Source organism: Pristiophorus japonicus, chromosome 4 (assembly GCF_044704955.1).
Source record: "Pristiophorus japonicus isolate sPriJap1 chromosome 4, sPriJap1.hap1, whole genome shotgun sequence".
In the NCBI taxonomy this organism is placed as follows: Eukaryota; Metazoa; Chordata; class Chondrichthyes; family Pristiophoridae; genus Pristiophorus; species Pristiophorus japonicus.
The window spans coordinates 297,649,450-297,670,803 of NC_091980.1; the positions used below are offsets into that span (position 1 = coordinate 297,649,450).

At 43.1% G+C, this 21,354-nt stretch overlaps 1 protein-coding gene across 2 annotated transcripts in view; it reads right to left on the reverse strand.

Annotated features, from left to right (window-relative positions):
• Positions 1 to 21,354, reverse strand: part of LOC139263476 (serine palmitoyltransferase 2-like) — a 206,951-nt gene that overhangs the window by 87,128 nt on the left and 98,469 nt on the right. For both annotated transcript variants that reach the window (XM_070879615.1, XM_070879616.1), the window contains exons 4-7: positions 16,104 to 16,252; positions 13,059 to 13,183; positions 10,987 to 11,080; positions 2,891 to 2,996 (exon numbers count right to left, since the gene is read on the reverse strand). In XM_070879615.1, coding sequence (XP_070735716.1) covers positions 2,891 to 2,996; positions 10,987 to 11,080; positions 13,059 to 13,183; positions 16,104 to 16,252 — 474 coding nt within the window. The remainder of the gene's footprint in view (positions 1 to 2,890; positions 2,997 to 10,986; positions 11,081 to 13,058; positions 13,184 to 16,103; positions 16,253 to 21,354) is intronic.

The following is a 21,354-nucleotide window of genomic DNA, read 5'->3' on the forward strand; positions in this document are numbered from 1 at the left end:
AAACCTTTAATGCAAAAAAACCCAGCAAAGGTTCTTAAACTATGAGAAAAAGACAGGCCTGTATGTAATCCTTTCAGAACTGACATTGTGATGTGTTAACTTATCTTGCCCTTCCAGATGACGACAAACCGACTTTGTATTTACACACCATTTTCTGTTTCTATTTGAGATTTTGCAAACTCAGATTATGGCTTGGGATTCATAGTAAGCCATTCATTACAAATAGCAGCAATTTGGTTCAATTGATAGTACTCCTGCCCTTCTGGAGTCAGCCGTTTACGACTGCAAACCAATTTCTGGAACTTCAGCATATAATCAAAGAGCCCGTGAGCACTTTGAACAGCTGGGCAGTGCTCCATTCCATGTTGTTTTGGGTTGACAGTAAAGATCAAAAGTATTAACATTCTAGTTACCACCACCAACATTCCAAGCAGCGATTTAATCGGCTGGTTAAAACTGCTCAGCAGTGCAGTATACAATGCAGGCAGACATCCAATACCATCACTTGGCCCCATCGACCCCTTCTTGTAATTCCAGCCGACGTTAAACGATTTCACGGCAGTATTCGGAGAGGATACAAGGAGTTTCCCCAGTGCCCCGGCCAAAACACATCAGTGCTGTTTACAGAAAATGGTTGTAAGCAAAATGGCTACCCTATTTGTTGACAAAGCTCTTCATTGTATGTGAAACTCTAGAATGTGCGAAATCTGAAGGAGCTAGCTAGAAGATCTTGGCAACAGACATGGGAGATTTGATCAGTTTAGTTTTGTCTTGACGGTAGCTACATGTCAACATGTTGATGGACCGCAACTTTGCAGCAATTACTTGCTAAATTCTACTTTCACTTGTACTCCAGTTCAATGCTAGTATCAAACTTACAGCCAGACTGTCATACACACAATGCAAACAGCAAGCATCTGTACTAACAAAAAAACTCAATAGATCTGAGCTGCATTTTTAATAGCAACTCCTTTTTAAAGTACTACTTATTTTCAGAATGTGCATTTTAAAAGGGAGGGATAAATAGAATGTAACTTCAATAAAATGACTGGTTATTTTTTCTTTCCCTCTTAACTTAAAACATTCACATGAAAACAAATATACTGGGTGATTTAGACACAGCCCTTTTCTGTGCTGCTGCCCTTGTGCAATTCTGAGTTATTTGTTACTTATGAGGCAACATTTGCTTGTTATCAGAGTGATGCCAGTAAATGGGAAGCCACAAAGGATGGAACAAGCTATCTTTAGATAGGAGGATAGTAGCTGCTGAGACAAATTGGCATTCAGCTGAAAAAAAATACCACTGGGAGCTAATTAGTTTCGCGCAAATTAAAGGGGAAGGAAAAGTGTACGCATGGGAGGGGAGGTAGGCAAGAAGACGGGCACGGTAGGTAAAAATATCTTAGTGAAAATACTTGCATCGCATAAAATGCACTCTCCCTACCTGGAATTTTTTGCAACTTAAAGAAAAAATCAATTAACAGGCTTCTCATTCTCCCACCTGTGGGGAGGAAAAAAAGCAGCAATTGATTCCTGGGATGAGAGGGTTGTCCTACAAGGAGAAATGGAGCCTATACTCTGAAGTTAAGAAGAATGAACAGTGATCTCATTGAAACATACAAGATTCTGAAGGGGATTGATAGGATAAATACTGAGAAACTGTTTCCCCTGGCTGGAGTCTAGATCTAGGGGGCACAGTCTCAGGATAAGGGGTCAGCTATTTAAGACTGAAACGAGGAGCAATTTCTTCACTGAGGGTTGTGAATCTTTGGAATTGGGGCTCTAGGGGAAATCAAGAGAATTCTTCTGTTCTTATAACTTGTATTTACATAGTCGTTAATGTAGAAGAACATCCCACGGTCCTTTAGCAGCGTGAAAAAAAATGATTGGTCAAAGTGGTGTAATTTGGAGTTTGAGGGGGGAATTTCCAGAAGGTGGGACCAAGGCCGTTGAAAGTATGATTATTAATGGTGGGGCGAAGGGAGTAGAATGCACAATAGGCTTGAGTAGAGGAAGGTGTGTTCCGGGGGGGGGGGGGGCGGAGGTATGGAAGGCAGAAATTCTCACCTCTAAATAACCAGCAGCAACACTGCGTCTGGTAACGGCACAGAGGTCCAGCTCAATCAGCTAAGAATATCAATGTGCCAAGGCAAATTTAAATGACCACGCTTGGACACCTGCAGCCAAAATTCAGATTCAGTAGGGACTTCCAGAGCCAGATCAGTTACTCACCCTCTTACCTTGGTCAAACTCCCAGCTCTCATGCAGGAAGTCAGCACTAAGCTGGAGGCAAGTTTGAGGATTTAAAAATCATCCTCCTCGTTTTCAAATCCCTCCATGGCTTCTCCCCTACTCATCTTTGTAAGCTCCTCCAGCCCTAAAATCCTCAGAGTTTGGCACTCCTCTAATTCTGGCATCTTGCATATTCGATTTTAAAATCACTCCAACATCGGTGACTGTGCTTTCAGCTGCCTAGGCCCTAAACTCTGGAATTCCCTCCCTAAATCTCTTCGCCTCTCTACCTCCTTTAAGACACTCCTTAAAACTTACCTCTCTGACCAAGCTATTTCCCAATTTCGTGGGGTTCGGTGTCAAGTTTTGCTCGATAACACTCCTGTGAAGCACCTTGGAACATTTTACTACTTTACAGGTGCTATATAAATGTTTGTTGTTGTTAGTGATCAAAGTGACATCTGAACAGGTGATCTCAGGACATTTTTAAATGTCAGCTTTGCAATTACAAGATTTGGTGGAACAGGCAGTGGTACAGGAAATGCGCAAGGCAGCGAACGCAAAAGCATCTTAGCAGCTTGGCCAACACGCTGCAAAGCACACAAGGACTAATTTCAGGTTGGATTATGTAACTCAATGCAAGGACTTGTGCTTGTACCTGTAAATTCCCTCCACCACGATGAGGATCTTTTTCCACGGTCTGCGAGTTCGAGGCTGCCCGTGTACAATAGCATCTTTCAGCAATTTATCCAAGCTCTGCATGTCTGAAAATAATACAAGCATTGTAATGACTATGCAGTTGGTATTAAACAAACATCCATTGATAATCTAGCTCTCACTTTCAGCCATGGTCAGCTGTCGGATGCCCACAGAAAAAGTCCTCATTGTTACCTTAAAATGTCAAGCCAAATTCAAAGAATAAAAAGGAGAATTTGAGCTTAACCTTAGTTCAATATTGGTAGGTAAAGCCAGTCAGCCAATTGCAGCTTCTCTACCGAGAAAGAACCCACATTGCCTCCAGTAACTTGTTCCTTAAATGATGTGTGTTTTTGCCTCCACTACAGTATCTGGAAGATCATTACAGGGTATTGGAAATCTGGAAAACTCTTCCCTAAATTGCTGAGGTCAATTGAAAATTTAAAAACTGAGATTGATAGATTTGTTAGGCAAGGGTATTGAGAGTTACGGAACCAAGGCAGGTAAATGGGAGTGAAGATACAGGTCAGCCCTGACCTAACTGAATGGCTGAAGAGGCTCGAGGAACTGAATGGCCTACTATTCTTCCTATGCTGATCTCTGTTCATTCAGATTTAGCTAGTTACTAACAATTCCTTGATAGCATTGTGTAGTTAAACATGGCATTTATACAACCTGCCATTCATTAGCTTATAATTTTATTGCAATTTGCAGCACTTTATTTGCCTTTGCTTGTGTATTACTTGACCGAGGACAGGGATTTGTGTGGTTGGTGTGGAGAGGGGGGGGGGTCGGGTGGCAGAGGGAAGGAAGGAAGGGGCGAGCTAATGCTGCATTACTCTAATCCTGCGGAGTGCATTTGCCTTGGAGGGCAGGAGGCCTTTCTCAAATCCCTTTGTATCTGGCCTTGTACAGTAATGATTTAGATCAGCTCAAAGACCACTCTGTATTGACTCCACACTTCACCCAATGATGCTTATTGCTGTATGACCCTCCTCTCACATAGGAACTGCTAGACGAAGAGGCTACCAACCTGGCAGTCGAGTAAGTGCTAAGCTCAAAAATGGAATCGTCGACTAATCATGGCAGTCAATCTCTATCAATTAGTCTTCATATCAGAAGGGTGCAGGGAAGTTTAAAAAAAAGAGGCCTGACTTTCCAGTTTATTTCTTTCATGGACCAATCAGGAGAAGGGGAATCAACTGGCCATGAGACTGGAAGGAAAGGGACTAGATTTGAGATGAAGGGATGTTTTTGGATTAGGAGAAGGAAGCCCCTATCCACTAATGGCTGACAGGAACTACAAAAAGGAGGATAAAAGGAAAAGGACAGTAAAGCAAAGATCCCTTGGCTATACAATCATATTTCAATAACCAGTTGTCTCCTAACTCCTAGAGAATTATTCCTCAGATTTAGCTGCAGCCAGAGCTAGCTGGGTAAACCCTTCCCTCTGCTGCTTCAAGTTGCCAGGATTTTGCTAGTCCTGTTATATTCACACAATGTGCAGCATGTCATTAGTATATAACAGAGCCATGTAATAATTCTGTTGGCACTACAGTTGACTGAAACATTGACAATTACATCATCTGCCATCTAACAAGTTACACTTTGTACATTTTTTTCTTTAACAAATTTATTGCATGTTACACATACAGAGCAGCAGGGTAATGTTACCCAATACAAACTGGTTAGCGGCTAGATGCTTTCCATGAGAAAAACATGTGGGGGCTCTCATCCTGGGAAGCTCTCATACATTTTCTATTCACTGGCTGTACAGTAGTATTGACAGGGGGTCTTGGTGGTGGTCTCAAGTTTGTTCTTTCCATTGGGAAAGGTTTACAGTGGAGACACTCGAGGGGAAAGGGATACCAATAAAATAAAACAAACATTGAGTCACCTGTATCATATGATTATATAAATATTACGAGTAACAGGATCATACATCCTGTACACAAAGCACGGGTGCACAATTCCCAGCTGTTTACCAAGCCACATTCACAAACAGTCATGAATTTCCAAACATATTAAATCACAGGCTCTCATCACGAGCATTTGTACAAATTGAAATTCTATCCAATATATAGTGGGAATATCCTGAGAAAGGATGGTGCACAAGTGCTTTACGCTTAGCGCAATATCTTCACTTCCTCGTGCAATCTAAAAGCAGCAAAAGGTGGCTTGGCCAGGACGTCAGTCAAATGTGTTGTCCCCATTTCATCCTGCAGAAACCCAAACTTGGCATCACCTAATCACTACTTGATTCACTGTCTTGCTATCCTACTCTTCAGCCAATGGTAAAAAGGAAACAAAAAAAGGGATTGGCATTTATAGTGCCTTTCACACCCTCAGGACATCCCAAAACGCTTTATAGCCAATGTAGTACTTTTGAAGTGTAGTCACTTGTAGGGAAACAAGAGTCAATTTGCACACAGCAAGATCCCACAAACAGCAGTGAAATAATGATCAGCTAATCAGTTTGTGTGATGCTGGTCGAGGGATAAATATTGGTCAGGACACCAGGAGAACTTGAGAGCGAGCGAGAACACTCGAGCACAGGTGGCAGTAGATAGCATTGATCAATACAATAGCCCCGATAATGTGCATCTTGAATTTGTTTTGTAAAATTAAATTTTTTTGATCATCAAGGTGAAAGATGTCAATGCTGGGACTGAACATTTCCATTTCTTGTTTCAAGCATTTGGTCAGCTTCAAGAACTGCTTGGTCAACTACAAGGATGGTTAGATGCAGAATAAAGTTCCCTCTACTCTGATCCAGTGTGCTTCAGTACTCTGGCTGCACCAGTGCTACACTTTCCATTTCAGTGAGATTCCTGACTGATGGCAAATTGGGGCACTTTTGTGCTGTGGGCATTTACCTATGAGGAAGTGGACTGAGAATGCCCAAATTAAATTCATGTAATGCCCTTCCTCCAGGCAAGTTATCACTTTTATCCAAATCTGGTTCTAGAGGTGAAAGCAACTTAGCCACCTTGACCAATTTTTAAATCCAAGGCTAAAATGGCAACATTATATTAAAAGTTGTAGATGCTGAGTGTACAGGGTCAAATTAATCACAGAATGACGTCGCTTAAATGGAGGGAAAATCTCTGCTAGTGGCAAAGTTAGCAATTAGTACCTGAACTAAAACTGTACAACTCAGGGTAGCATTAAAAGATGAAGACACATGTCTGATGAGGTAGCCATGCTATGAAACTTCTGCTGTTTTTAAGTTAATGCCAATCCAGAGATCAGAGAATAGTATTGCAAATCAAGTGTGTATCTTTATGCCATGCAATTAGTGGGGAAGTTTTATTCCATTTTGGCTCAATTTTCTTTTGGTTGCAAACAGCCCCTGTGCCTTCTGCAACAGGGATGGGATTATACCCACTTTCAAAGATTAGTGAGCAATGTAAAAATAACTGAAATTCAGCTAAGTATTTCACAATAAAAACAAACTAGGTTGACTGAGGATTCCTTTATGCCTAGGGTAGCTATGTTACAGGCCAGAGATTGTGGCGGTAGTTAAGCAAGAATGGATTTCAACTGTCATTTTCTGAGAATCCATTCCAGTCATGGCTAATATTAATCTAACTTTTTGATAAATCAATGGCACGATTAACTAGTGTCCAGTTTTAATGACTACAAGTTTTGATTGTTCATATATCCAGTGAGAGAACATGGGATAAAATAACCAGAATACTCAGTGCAGTATCCTGCCTACTGCACTTGTAGGGGCCCAAGTTTCCACACGATAAAAAACGGGCGCCCCTCCGAGCTGGGCGCCCATTTTTCACGCCACAAAGTGCGCCTAAAAAACCCTCCATATTCTCCACCTCCCTGCATGTCCTCGGCACGGCACAGCAGGAGCTGTAGGGTGGCGGAGCCAGGTCCCTGCGCTGAAAACAGTGCCGGGACCTCTGCACATGCGCGCTACAGTGGGCACGCAAGTGCAGTAGCTCCAGGCACCCGAAACTGTGTGGGAGGGCCCGAAGCACGCAACCCCTAGCCCTGGCCGAATAAGGCTCCTCCCACGGCCAGCTCCCTCTCTCTCGTGCTGGGGACGGGCCCTGCCCGAAATCTCGGGCCCGGCCCGTTCAGCCTTCGGTCCCAACAGCAAACCGCTTCCTAAAGGCCTGCCTGAAGAACTTTCACACAGGTAGGAACATGGTTTATTTAATCTTTTCTTTGCTTATAAATTTTTATTCAGGTTGGATTTATTTGTATAAGTATAACTAAGGATTTATTGTAGAATTTTCTCTTTCTCGACGCCTAATTTGTAACCTGCGCTTGATTTTTTTAATGTGTAGAACAGGTATTTTTTCAGTTCTACAAAAATCTTCACTTGCTCCATTCTAAGTTAGTTTGGAGTATGTTTTCACTGGAAACTTTGAAATTAGGCGTCAGTGGCCGGACACACCCCCTTTTGAAGAAAAAATTCTGTTCCAAAGTGGAACTGTTCTACCTGACTAGAACTGCAGGAAAAAAATGGGGAGAATTGCGATTTTTAAGATAGTCCGTTCTCCACCAGTTGCTCCTAAAAATCAGGCACAAATCATGTGGCAACTTGGGCCCTACAAGTTAGTTGAAATAAGATGACTTCCTTAGGAGCACAGCAACAGGAGGCGGCCATTTAGCCCCTCGAGCCAGTTCCACCATTCAATGAGATCCTGGCTGATCTGTGATCTAACTCCATATACCCACATTTCAGCCATATCCCTTTTAGTTAACAAAAATTGATCAATCTCAGATTTAAAGTTAACAATTGACCTAGCATCAATTGGCATTTGCAGGAGAGTTCCAAACTTCTACCACCTTTGCAGTGTTTCCTAACTTCACTCCCGAAAAGCCTGGCTGTAATTTTTAGACCATGTCCCCTTGACCTTGACTCCCCAACCAGTGGAAATAGATTCTATCTACTCCCTTAGGTAGTGGTACAATAATCCAGCCATACTGTGGCTCACCATTAAATGCTGAGGCTTGCAATATAATCTACACATACAATTGAGCATTTGTCAATGAACACTTTCCCCTCTCCTTCCATACATCTGCCACCATCTTTACCAGAACAGTGGAATGCTAATTATCCACAATGGAAGCAAACCCTATAACTGGCCGATACTCCATTATCTAACCAAATAATCAGCAAGCTCATTGAAGTGCAGTGCAATTTTTTGCTTAAAAATATGGTTAAACATCAAACTTGGTGCCTGAGGTATTAAATAAACTGCCCTGTAGTACAGCATTGAAAAAGGAACACCAATTCCATTGGTCTACAATACTGATAAACGCAGATGAGCAATCAGGCTGATCAAACACAAAAGAACCAGCTTCCTGTTGGAAGATTGCCAGTTTTGCTTGCAAGTTGTGCTGTCCTCAGCATTTGACTGATAGCAAGACCTAAACCCGACTGGTTTCTCAAAATACGAGGCTAAATATCAGCAGCATGGCAGCTGAAACCAGTTCTGAAAAGATTAGCGTTTTAAAATTTTTTTTAATGAATACCCACTTCACTTAAGTTCTTCACCATATTGCTAACCCCAACTTCTATGGAACTTGTGGATAATGAGGTTCCACTGTATCATTACGACTAACAGCATATCTTCACTTAACAGTTCAGCTTAGGTTGAAGGAGACAGCCCACCTTCTCCAGGGCAACTAAGGATGGGGCAATAAATAAGGAAGGAATTAAAAAAAAAAACAAGGAACAAAATAGACGGGAACTCTCCCAATCTCAACTTAGCTAAAACAAAATTGTTGGTGATGTAAATGCTCATCAGAAAGATGGTCATGAACTACAATTCAAATTCCCCTCTTCCTCCATGAAACAATGAATATATTTCCAACCCATTAGCTTCACAATCACCTTTTAAATGAACTTAATAACCCTGTGAACATGCTGTCTTTCATAGACGCTGGTACTTTATTAAAATTCCCCTTTTAAAAAATAAATCAAATTACTTTTTTGCCTCTGGCCTCCCCATCTGAAAAACAATGATGTCAACTTCACTTAAATCTGTGAGCAAGGCACTGTCAGGGGAAAGGGTGACAAAGTGAATTGGTTCAATAAGTGACGAACAGTCACTATTCAGCACATGTTAAGCAATGAGATTTATTTAGCTTTTTGAATTTAACATTTTCACCAAATCATTCTTCTATCAGTTAACAATCCAATTGTCTTGCCTCAAGTGTGAAAATGTTCAATTATTTCTACAGATCTCAGCCCATCCTTAAGTAAGCACAAACAAAATATTGGTGAAACAAAACCAAGATCGCTAGAAATATAAAATTCTTGGTTCTGATAAAGACTCTCTTCCCCAAAATGTTCCCACTCCAGCTGCTGATGAGTCTGTTGCATATTTCCATGCATTTTCAGTTTGTATTGGAGTATGTGCACCCAACTGTGCCAAGTAAATTACTGAAGATGAAATACATCACTTCTGGAATGTATTTTAATACCGAAAGAATATTTCCAATGACTCGTACTGAGTACAGAATCAGTAAACTGCTGAAAATCACTGGCAGTAATACCGTTGAATCATCCTAAATAACATGAGGCGCAACATCACAGCATGGAAATGTTTCAAGTTTCCAGGAACAGCAAAACAGAGGTTGCTTGGCCACTGTTTCATGGGCATAGTCGACTCAAATGGCCATTTTTCATAAATGAACCTAGACACATTATTCAATCCTGGTGGAGGGTTCATAGCCAAGCTAGAACTCGCTCACCCAATATCCATACATCCACTTCCAGCAGAATTCTCAGAAGCAGGATTGCTGGCTGATTTTCCTCTCTAACCTAGATGAGATGAGGCTAACTGGTGTGCATCCATAACCCATTTGGCCAGGATTTGCTAACTTAGCATTGTTTGACTGGGCCCAAAGTTGGCCAGTACAGATTTCTGGCGCAAGAGGTGCGCCGCTTTTGTAGAACTCCAAGGGCACCAAAAATCTTTGGGCCGAGTTTGACCCCTCCCCAGCCTCTCCTCCATGGTGGCATAGCGTGGCTACTGGAATCGGGGGCCGAGCCAGGCCCCGGCGCTGAAAACAGTGCAGGGACCTCTGCACATGCGCGCTAGAGTAGCTCCTAGCCCCCAGAATCTGAGTGAGAGATGCAGGCTGTGTAGGAGGGGCCTACGCTCGCCGTCCCTATCTCGGGCCGAGTGGCCTGCCGCACAAGGGCTACAAGAGACAGATTGGTTGGGGGGGGGGGGGGGCGCGGCAGGGAAGAGAGAAGAGGGGAAGAGAGTTTTGATCTGGCAAAAAAGGCGGGGGGGGAGGGAATGGGGGAAGTGAGAAGAGAATCTTCAAAGATTTTCCAGTACTTTAATATCTAGCTATCTTTACTAAAAATACACTCAGTTTAATCAAGCTGATAGCACCTACAACACCCTGACCAGTCTCGCTGCATTGGATTTAAAAAAAAAAACTAGCATTCCTATCATAACACTGTCACTTGGAGGCTACTTGCGCTGATCTCTTAATTCACCGCAGGGTTTTTCGGAATATACAAAAGTGGCCACTTACTCTGGCCTAACTTAGTTTGGAGTAAGTTTTAGCTGGCTAAACTTGCTTAAATGGCCAAAACAGTCATAAGTGACTGGTAACACCCCCTTTTGAAAAAAAAAAATGAACTTAAAAAAACCTAACTAACTCACTTACACTGGAGCAACTTAAATGGGGAGAATTGCGATTTTTTTAAGTTACTCCAAAAAAATCTAATTAGCTCCAAAGAAAAACGGAGCAACTCCTGGGGAAACTTGGACCCAATTGATCCTGGGGGCCGCCCGTTTGCGTGGCTCAACAACTCATTGCCTAAACATCCGAGATGTCAGGGAGCCCCAGAAGTTGTGATTGTGAAGTTTTTAAGTTATATCAAATGACATTAGGGACTGGAAAACAAATGCAATCTTGGAGTCCAGGTGCTTGCAAACTGCTCGACAAAATGAACAACCTTGCAGTTCATACCCAGGTATTCATTGTTCTGCATTTATTTCAAGGCATTCACTGTCTTCACCCATCAAGCCTGCATTGGTCAAGCCTGGTTTGTGATCTACTTACTGTTGTGTTTGAAAACTCTGATGGTTGCACCTGAAAGTCTGGCTCCAAGCACTAATGAGGCATGATTTAGTTCATCACTCAAGATCAGACAGCCCTGTAGATGGAAAACAGTTTTAAAAAACTTTAGAACCTCATGATTTTTTTTTTTTAAAAACCCTGCTAAGAACTGAGTGAGAAAATTGTATATTTGGCCTTCAGTTTGAGAAAATTGTATATCTTTCCCACATTATACCAAAATAGAGCCTAAGGTGACGACTTGTTTTTTCCACTCTGCAAGGAAATACCGAACACCTGTTCCAACACAGCTGAAACTGGGACCCAGTCACAAGGAATTGAGGGCATGAACTAATACTGTCCTCAACTCCCAGCATGCTGGCAACACTAACACTATTCCCAGGTACTCTCCAAATGGAGTTCAACAAGCTCTTGCATACTTTAACTGGAGTCACTTTATAAGAAAAGCCAACATATAGAAAGATTGTTATTGCTCAGCAAGCCACTGTTGATTATCACTATATTGTCATTAATCTTTCGTTACAATTGTTAATCCCTCAACATGGATGTCATTATGCAACTGCAGAATACAAGTCCTGCTGTAGGAAAAAATAAGCATTTGCCCAATATCAGCTGTCTGAACACCACATCGTGTATTGTTCCAAAAAAACTGGAGGATTTCCAGGGTGAAAAGTCATCTTGCATTTAAACATTTTGCAATAACTGAATGACATGTTGACAATTTTGTTCGTTATGCACAAGAAATTTTAAATCAGGAAAAAATTGGTGCATTACCAAAGTATTTCAGTGTTGCAAGACTATATCTGTTACAAATATAAAAACCCACAATTCCTTTAGGAAACAAGACGACTATTTAAGTAGGGATATATCCTGTGAGTGAAAGCAGGAAAATTAACATCCTTTTCTTATACAATTCAATTTACAATACACCCCTTAACGACAAGTAATAAAATCACAAGCAATATTCCTGTAATGTAGTAAAACTTGCCCAAATTACCACTCTACTGTGGTCAAAGGAGGAGGAGTGAATAAAGGACATGGGTGTTTCTAGACTGCTCTCGCACATTTGTGCATGACCAACTCAGATCACTGAAGGTACCTCAGAGCAAGTCACGGGCAGCTACAGGAGAAACCAAGAATTTAAACTTTTCATTTCCCTCCTCCCCCACCCTCCCTCCAAAAAAAAGTTTGGATGCTTGATGAGTTACATCTGAGGATTCGGTTGGCCAACACTATGTTGAGAGCAGGTGTTTCAACCTGCCAGAGTGAATCTGAAAATCTCAACCACCAAACAAATTTTGGGGCTGGCTTTAAGAGGGAGGGAGGGTGCTCATTACTGTGGTGTTACATCAATATCTTTTGATCTGATCTGTACCTCTCATCTCCAGGCAACAGAGGACTCCAGAGGATGGCTGGATTCAAAGGTCTAACTAAACTCTGAAAAAGTGTAAACACGGCACAGTGTAAACACATTTTAGCAGTAGCTCCCAAGACTCGTGTGCAATTATTCGGCATTAATGTCCAATGATATTTAAGCAGTGTTTCTTTGCACTTCAAATTCATCATGAATAGCTGTTAAAAAAAGCTCTAGTATTTGCATAAATGGCACCAATTCCAGTGGTTATCAAAATATGCAACATTTATTGTTCTGAGCTCAGGAGGAAGTTGCAGTGAGATGATGGAGGGCCACTTTCGACAAACCAATCACAATTGAGTGGGGCTGCTGGGCTACAAGAGTCAATCACTAGTCACATGTAGGCCACACTAGGGATGACAGGTTCCCTTTCTGAAGGGTATTGTGAACCACTTTTTAAAAAAAAAAATGACAGACACTTAATCTCTACCCCTGCTGGAGAGAGATGTGTGGACTTGATGTGAAGCTCAACTTTAGCTGCAGTCAAATTGCCTGACATTGGTTGCTTGGGTAAGGTACCAATGGGCTGTACCACTATACTCCAACACAAGTCACTGGCTTCAGAGAAGGAGGAAGTTGAGGAGGTGCTGTTTGGGGAGGGGGAGGGGAAGAAAGGGTTGGGTCAAGAAATTAGTTAACAAACCTTGCCAACAAGAGCAGGAATATTCATAGAATTTGTTGCGAACCCCATTCCAAATGCCATGGCAGCTTCAACTCCCAAGAATCGAGCCACTAACTTTTCCAGTTCTTCGTGTTTGTCCAGGTTACCTGTGAATAGAATTAACAGAACTTGAAATTGAACTTAACATTTTAATGTTCTGCCCTCCATTTTGGTACAATGTGCATTATTTTATAAGAGTACAGTTCTTCCTTTGACATAACTCCAATCAGACAATTTTCTCCAAGAGTTACTCGTGTAAATGATTTAGCGCTTCTTGTGGCAGAGCAGCGGTATTGCAGCATAGTTTTACTTTGGTCTATCAACTTAAATGTAACCACTACAGACCACAAGGATGGAAGGACCAGATGACGACCAACTGCATGGATGTGTTGTTTAGGAAAACATTTATTCTCCAGAGGAAAACCCCCCCCAAAAAACAGCAAAGATTGGCTCGAGAATGTTTGACAGAAATAGAGCTTTGCACCATCACAAGATTGTGGCTTCACAGTTCAGTATCAACTGACTGAACACAGTATAAAAAAAATACATTTTTACTCTCACTATACACATCTTATTAAATGGTCTGCAAGATCATCAAACTGGAACTGCAAGTTCACCCTGGGAATGTGTCCATGTAGTGGAGTCACTCAGGAACAAAGTATTGTGTATCCCTTCCTAGTACATCTACAATATCTAAAAAGAAAAAAAAAGTCACCCCAATGTCATGAACAAAATGCAGCCACTCTTGTTACTCAGAGCTGCCCAATAACATGCCATGCTCTGGGAACTTCTTTACAGTATAAGCATTTACATAGAAATCAGCACAAAAACATGCCACTCTGCCAAACCAGTCTGCGTTGGTGTTTATCCTCCACATGAACAGTAGTCCTAATCCCATGGGCCCACTCGGTTTCCATATCTCTATTCCCCTTTCCTTCAACCATCTATCTAACCTATTCTCAAATGTTGAGATGATTTCTGCTTCAATCACTTAACTCCAGTGAAGCGTTCCAGCGCCTCACAACCCTGTGTAAAAAAAAACGTTTGTCCCACTCTTGCATTTAATCTTGTATCTACATCCAAACACTGGACACATTTGTATTTATTAAAAAGTCTTGTAACCACATGTAGCAAATGCATCGCTTGCCCATGCAACACCGTCACTTCATTGCAATGTAATTCATTGGTCGCATTATGTTTGAAACAAAAAAGGTAATTATAGAAAAGAGTCATCATTGCACATTACAGGTACAACGTCCGAAATCTGGAATCCTCGGGACAGTCAGTTTTGGTTTTGGAGGTTTTCTGGATTTCAGACAAGAAAATCAAGAGTCTGAAATCCGGAATCCTCGGCCGTATCCACGCCGGGTTTTGAGCAGCGAGGTCCGAAATCTGGCAAACCCTGAAATCTGGCACAAATTCGGTCGAGGATTTCAGACTTTTGATTCAGGGTTTGCCTCAAAAATGTCCAGTTTTCAGACAATAATTCCAGATGACTCCATCAGCTATGCGCAAAATGGACAATTCCGGTTTTTGGAGTTCCAGATTTGGGGCGTTGCACCTGTATTACAACAGCAGTAACAATGCACCTCACTCCATCCGATATTGGAATGTTTTTCAAGCAGGACTTGATTTAAATTTAAATTACCTTAGTTCAGATAAATAATTCTTAAAAACCAAAGAGGACTAGCTCTGCAGCCAAAAACAGGTAAAGGAGGTTTTGTGCAGTTCTTTCCCATCACTCTCCCTCTTGTAGTCTCAATGCCACAGCCTTCTGCCCCCAACCAACTGCTTTCCGCCTTCTCAGCTTTCCATCATTCCCATTCTACATTTACTATTAAGCACTCGAGATACAGGAGGACAGGCCTTCCAATTTCTCTTCCCTTTCACCTTGTGGACAAGTAGCTGACTCTCCACGACAGCATGATCGATACAGGGAAATCACCCCACAAAGATTTCCCACCCTAAGAGCATGGTTGATGCAGTGTGAAAAATCCAAATACATGCCTGAAAGGGTGGTAGAGGTAGAAACCCTCACCACATTTAAAAAGTACTTGGATGTGCACCTGAAGTGTCGCAACCTAAAGGGCTACGGACCAAGAGCTGGAAAGTGGGATGACATTTTACTCTTCACAGCCATCACCCTCCTGCACCAGCTCGTGCTGTACCTTGTAGTGGCATGCCTCCACGCTGCCTATGGCCGCCACTTGCCGCTCCTTTTATGGCCCAGACCTTCCGCTGATGTTCCCTCACAGGTCAATCCAGGTCGGTGATTGGAGCGTGGGCAGATACAGCAGGAGCAGCGCGGTCGGGGCAAAGGAGCGGCGAGAGACTGGAGGGATGTGATCAGGGCCCAGGGGAGGAGAGAGTTCAAGGCCAGGGGCAGCACCGGCCAGCTCACACTGCGACATGTGCGTGCACTTGGTCCATGCAGCAGAGCAGGTCTCCAGTCGTCTTGGATAACCCTTGCCACTGGACCAAGACCTAGCTCTGTCAAGCCAGTGTGGTGGCTGGTGTGCAACGGCCACCCCACGTTAAAAAAAAATGCACGCACAGGCATCTTCCACCCTTCAGGATGTAGTTCGGGTCCTTCATTGAAACACGTGAACTTGTCCTTTTTTTGGCATGGAAGCAAGTCATCCTCGTTTCGAGGTACCACCTATGATGGAAAGTGGGATTAGGCTGGATAGCTCTTTCAGCCGTCAGACACGATGGACTAAATGGCCTCCTCTGCACTGAAAATTTCTATGATTTCTTCCAAAAGCAGCCCATGCTGTAATATTCTTTGAGAGCTGGAAAAAATTCATCACTGTATAACTGTTCATGTCACTGGGCATGTTTCCCCCAAGAATAGTTTTCCTGAAAGCACCTATGCAACAAATAGGTAGTAAATGGAAAGAAAGTTATTTTCCAACATAGAAGATCTTTTCCCCCAGCTGTTGTGAATGAACAGTATTTTTTCTCCGAGAAGCTGAATGACCAGTTAAAGAAATTGGAGATATATGTGCCTGAGATATTGTGACTCACCAATTTCTTGTCGTGTGCTACAAACACCAGCTCCATATTGGATAGTTGCTTTGGTTGCTGCATCTGCACAAAAGCCACGTCGTTCAGCAAAGCCCAGGTAGTTGTATGAACCCATGTTGAGGACATCTTTGATGACTGTGCCAGTAAACCTACATTTTAAAAAAATGTCCAATGATTACACATAGCAGCCAATGTGCCAGTAAAGCTACATTTTGTAAAACAATCATATTCAGCACAAGGAGAGACACAAAAATCAGCACCAGGGCTTACTGTGGTATCTCTGGAGTAGCAAGATTACACGAGGCAAGTAAACTTTTTATTCTAAAAATCACAATCTTGGATTTCCAGTTTCAAAAGAATAAAAATAAAACTATTAGCGATGGCAGCAAAGTGTGTTTAACACTGATCTTTTGCCTCTGGGTCCCGATTTCAATTCCAGCTCAGATTAAAAGTCCGCTCTGTCTGCAGGCTGCAAGGATCCTATGGGAAATAAGTGCGACAGGCACACTCCAGCTCCATTGAGCATGGGCGTAAATCACAAAACTGCTTCTAACTTTGGCACAGGTTGGCAATGTGGATGATTTTTATGCAAAATGAAAAAATGCCATAATGATGCAGTAGAGGGATGCTCGAGATAGGGCTGAACCACAATGCTGGGGCAGAATGGAGGGAACTTTACTCTGCATCTAGCTGTGCTATACATAGCCTAGCGATGCTTCATCTTGGTGGTGGGACTGCAAAAACTGAAAATGTTGGAAATATGTAGAATGGAGTCCACATTTGAACTGTTCAACTGCCTTTTCTTCTTGTGCTCTTCCAGTATTTTCCACTTGTGTAAATTAGAGCACTAATTTGGGGGCGATAGGATATGACCGGAAAAATCAACTTGCATCGAGGAGCTCCAGGAACATAGGAACAGGAATAGGCTCTTGACCTTCCTTGAGCCTGCTTCGCCATTCAACTAGATCAATTAAGTTAGTCTGCACCTCAACTCAGTTTGCCTGGCTTTGCTCCCTATCCCTCGATAACCTTGCCTAACAAAAATCTCAGTCTTGAACATTTTAATTGACACTGCATCCAGTGTTTTGGGGGAACAAATTCCAGATTTACACTGCCCTTTGTGTGAAAAAGTGGTTCCCAATTTCTGAATAAATGGCTTAGCTCTAATTTTAAGATTATGCCATCTTCTGGATTTCCTGACAAGAGGACATAGTTTTTGTATACACCCTATTGAATCCCATCATCATTTTAAACACCCTGATTAGATCATCCCTGGGATTAGCCTTCCTGCCACTTTGCACTTCTGCAGATCCAAGTGCTCCAACCTGAATGTTCTGTTGCAGGAGGTGCGAGTGATGATGCCCTGTGGTTATATTTCCACAAAGTGGCAAAACACCCTCTCTGGAACACTAGCCCAATTGCACACACTGATCTAAAAAAAAAAGACATTTATGTATAGTTGGTATAAATATTAAAATCATTGCAATTGCATGCCTTTGGTAATATTTCATTACCTATTTTTAATTAAAATACACTAAAATACCACGATTCATTGCGGCAAGCAGTTAAGAAATCAAAATGTCAGCATTTCATGTGACTATGCCTTGATGTAATCAAGTCTACTTGCATAGGAACAATGCAGTTCACGTCTTGCTGTTCTCCTATAGAGACACCAAACCAAAAGGAGATTTGAAAGTGATTACTGATGGTATTGCAAACAAGTCTATCTTAATATCACTTTCACTGTATAACAAACATACACTGCTCCCAAAAGCAATGTCTCCTTGCTCTAGGGGTCCTGTGCACTCTTAAAGGGACCTTAAAATTACAGGGAACATTGAGAATCAGGTCCAATAGAAATTCTTTTTCTACATATGATTCCGTTTGAGCAACACAAGGATGAACAAAAAAAAAAGCTTCAAGTCTGAATCAGTATCTCGATTTTCTTCGAATATTCTAGATCTCCTGTGACACTGTTTAAGTGTAGTTTGGGAGCTTCATGCAGTTTCTGCTGTTTACTCCAGTCCTGTTGTAGTCTATTACACAGCTGTTTGCCCAGCTGAATAAAATCATTACGGATTCAGTATTAAAAAATATTACATACCTTACTGATGGTATTGCAAACAAGTCTATCTAAATATCACTTCACAAAATGTACAAGATAAAAGTAACTTGTTCTCCTTTCTCCCCCGCTCACCTATTTTGTTTCTGGGATCAGCTGTTAATTTCCTTTATGTAACCACTAGGTAGACCAAAGCCACAAAAACTCCACGCCCTTGGCTCCAAATCCATCCCTTCCCAGCCACTATCTTGGGCCAAACCAGCCTGTTTGCAACATCAATGTCCTATTTGACCATGAACTGAGTTTCGGATCCCGCATCCTATTCAGACGTCCTACTTCTACCTCTAAAATTACTCAGTTCCATCCCAAGCTAAACAATCATCCATGTCTTAGTCATCTCCAGACTTGGCAATTAGAAACATCAGAAACAGAAAATAGTAGGCGGCCATTCGGCTTCGAGTCTGCACCGCTGTTCAATATCATGGCTGATCGTCTATCTCAACACCATGGCCCCAAGTTTCGTCCCGTGGCGAAAACGGCGCACCTCCGAGCTGGGCGTCTGTTTTTCGCGCCTAAAAAAAAGTCCGATATTCTCGAGCTCCTTGGAGCTTGATGTCTGCTTGGCGCGGCGCGCTCTTCGCAGGAGGGGTCAGAGCCTAACACTCACGCCGATTTTCTAAGTAGCAGGGGGCGGGCACAATTTAAATTAGCCTTCGTGGTGCCGGCAACCCTGCGCGTGCGCGTTGGAGCGTGCGCGCAGTCTCAAACATTGGCACTCGGCCATTTTTAAAAATACTGCAGAAAAAGTGAAGATTTGTTTCTTGGACCCCTGCAAAGGCTTGTAATTTAATTTTTTTTGATATTTGTGTGAGGGAGTGCTTTTAGCAGCACTGCTGAATAAATCACCTGCTGAAATCAGTGAGTTCAGCTTTTCACTGCTAAACTTGCAGAACCGGTGCTGCATTGGTGCATGCAAATTAAGGACTGTGTTTGGAGAAATAAAAGAGTGCCAATTCAACTTTGCAATGGATCAATGTCCACCAAGAACAAAGAATTTCTTGCATGAGGAAGTGGAGATATTAGTCAACTTAATTGAGCAGAGATGGCAGGAGCTAGATACCAGCAACAGAGGTCGCATAAAAGTGCCACCAAAAGAAAAGAAGAAACGCTGGAACCAAGTTGCAGAAGACTACTGCGCAGTGGTGCATACCAGGAGATCTGGAAGTCAGTGTAAAAAGAAATGGCACGACCTTGGTCAAGTAGTTAGTGTAAGTAATATTTCCCATTTTTAATTTAATCGTAATTGTAACCTGGCTATCTGTATGTCCCACCTTGCAGACTGAAGTGTGTGTGAATGTGTGGCTCAGTGTGTGAGGGACCAGTCTCAGGGTCCAGTGTTCCAGACCCAGCTGAAGTGTATGTGAATGTGAGGCTCAGTGTGTGAGGGACCAGTCTCAGGATCCAGTGATCCAGACCCAGCTGAAGAGTGTGTGTGAATGTGAGGCTCAGTGTGTGAGGGACCAGTCTCAGGGTCCAGTGATCCAGACCCAGCTGAAGTGTGTGTGAATGTGAGGCTCAGTCTGTGAGGGACCAGCCTCAGGGTCCAGTGATCCAGACCCAGCTGAAGTGTGTGTGAATGTGAGGCTCAGTGTGTGAGGGACCTGTCTCAGAGTCCAGTGTTCCAGACCCAGCTGAAGTGTGTGTGAATGTAAGGCTCCGTGTGTGAGGGACCAGCCTCAGTGTCTTTTTGCAGAAGAAATTGGCCAACAAAAGGGAGGCAACTCAGACAGGAGGAGGCGTGTCCAATCTGCATCCACTGACACCCTTGGAACAAAGGGTAGCTGCTATGATGAGTCGTACATGGAGAAAAGCAATCGGTACAGCACAAGCTGGGCCCGCACGCGAGGAAGAGGGCAAGTCCTGAAAATGCATCGTGGCCCTTTAAATCAACCTGCTGCCTGGCCTGCTATGTGTGAGAGTACTCATGCCACCCATCCGGCCCCCTCCCTTGCTGTTAAGCATTTGACTGTTCTGATGTATTTTGCAGAACATGATGATGATGACGATGCTGCTGCTGCCAACCCTGAGGGTACAGAACAAGAACCAGTACAACCAGCTGCGGATGATCCAGACTGGATGATTGCAGCGATGACTGAAATGTCTGCAGGGGAGAGCTTCCAATTTAATGTTTATGAGCCCCCATCAAGGGGCATCAGAGTTTCAACCCCTAACATAGCTCTTGGTTCCACCTTCCATGATTTCGCTTCCGATGTTGCGGGTCCCAGTGGTGCTGTTGGTATAATGCAGCATTCTACAGTCAGTGCACTACCGTCCAAGCCTGCGCCTCCCTCTCGCATAGGTTCTGGTTCCACCTATGGTTTTGATTCCGACGCTTCGGGTCCCAGTGTTGCTGCTGATATCATGGAGCAGTTTACACCCATTCGTCCAACATCCCAGCCCACGGCTCGCACTCGAGTGGTGTCGTCTGGAACACCGAGCGTCCTACCATTCCAGCCCGAGCCTCTCCCTCCAGTTCAGCCATCTGGAACACAGAGCGTCCCACAGTCCCAGCCTGCGCCTCCCTGTGTAGTGGTGCCGCTTGCAACACCGAGCATCCCACCGTCCATGCCTCCCAGTGTAGTGGTGCCACAAGGCAGACCCAGGCAGAGGAGGAGATGGAGATTGAAGACATGCTCTCCTGAGATGCAGCGTGCAACAGATGCGACTCAGGTTGTGGCATTGGGTATGGAGACCAATGAGCTTACCCGATCACTCATCGGTGGCGTCAATGCAGTAGGTGAAGAGTTGATGGTCCTGACGGGAGAAATAGCAGTAATGACACGGGAACTTAGGGAGGGAATGTCCGAAGGAGTGCAATCGACGGCACAGGCCGTCAGGGAGGGCATGCAAATGACGGCACAGGCCATCAGGGAGGACATGCAAATGACAGCACAAGCCATCAGGGAGGTAGCTGCTGCAATAAGGGCACACAGCCCAGCCAATCAAATGACACCCCCATGAGGAAGTGAACATTCACTGAGATATGGATGAGACATGGTTGCAGCCTTTCTTTGCTGCTTTTGTTCTTGTTCTTGATGTAGCTGTAGTAGCATTTTTCAAATTGAAATTGTTTTGTAAGTTTTGTAACTTTACAACTTATAAGGGATCTTATGGTTTTTAAGTGATCTT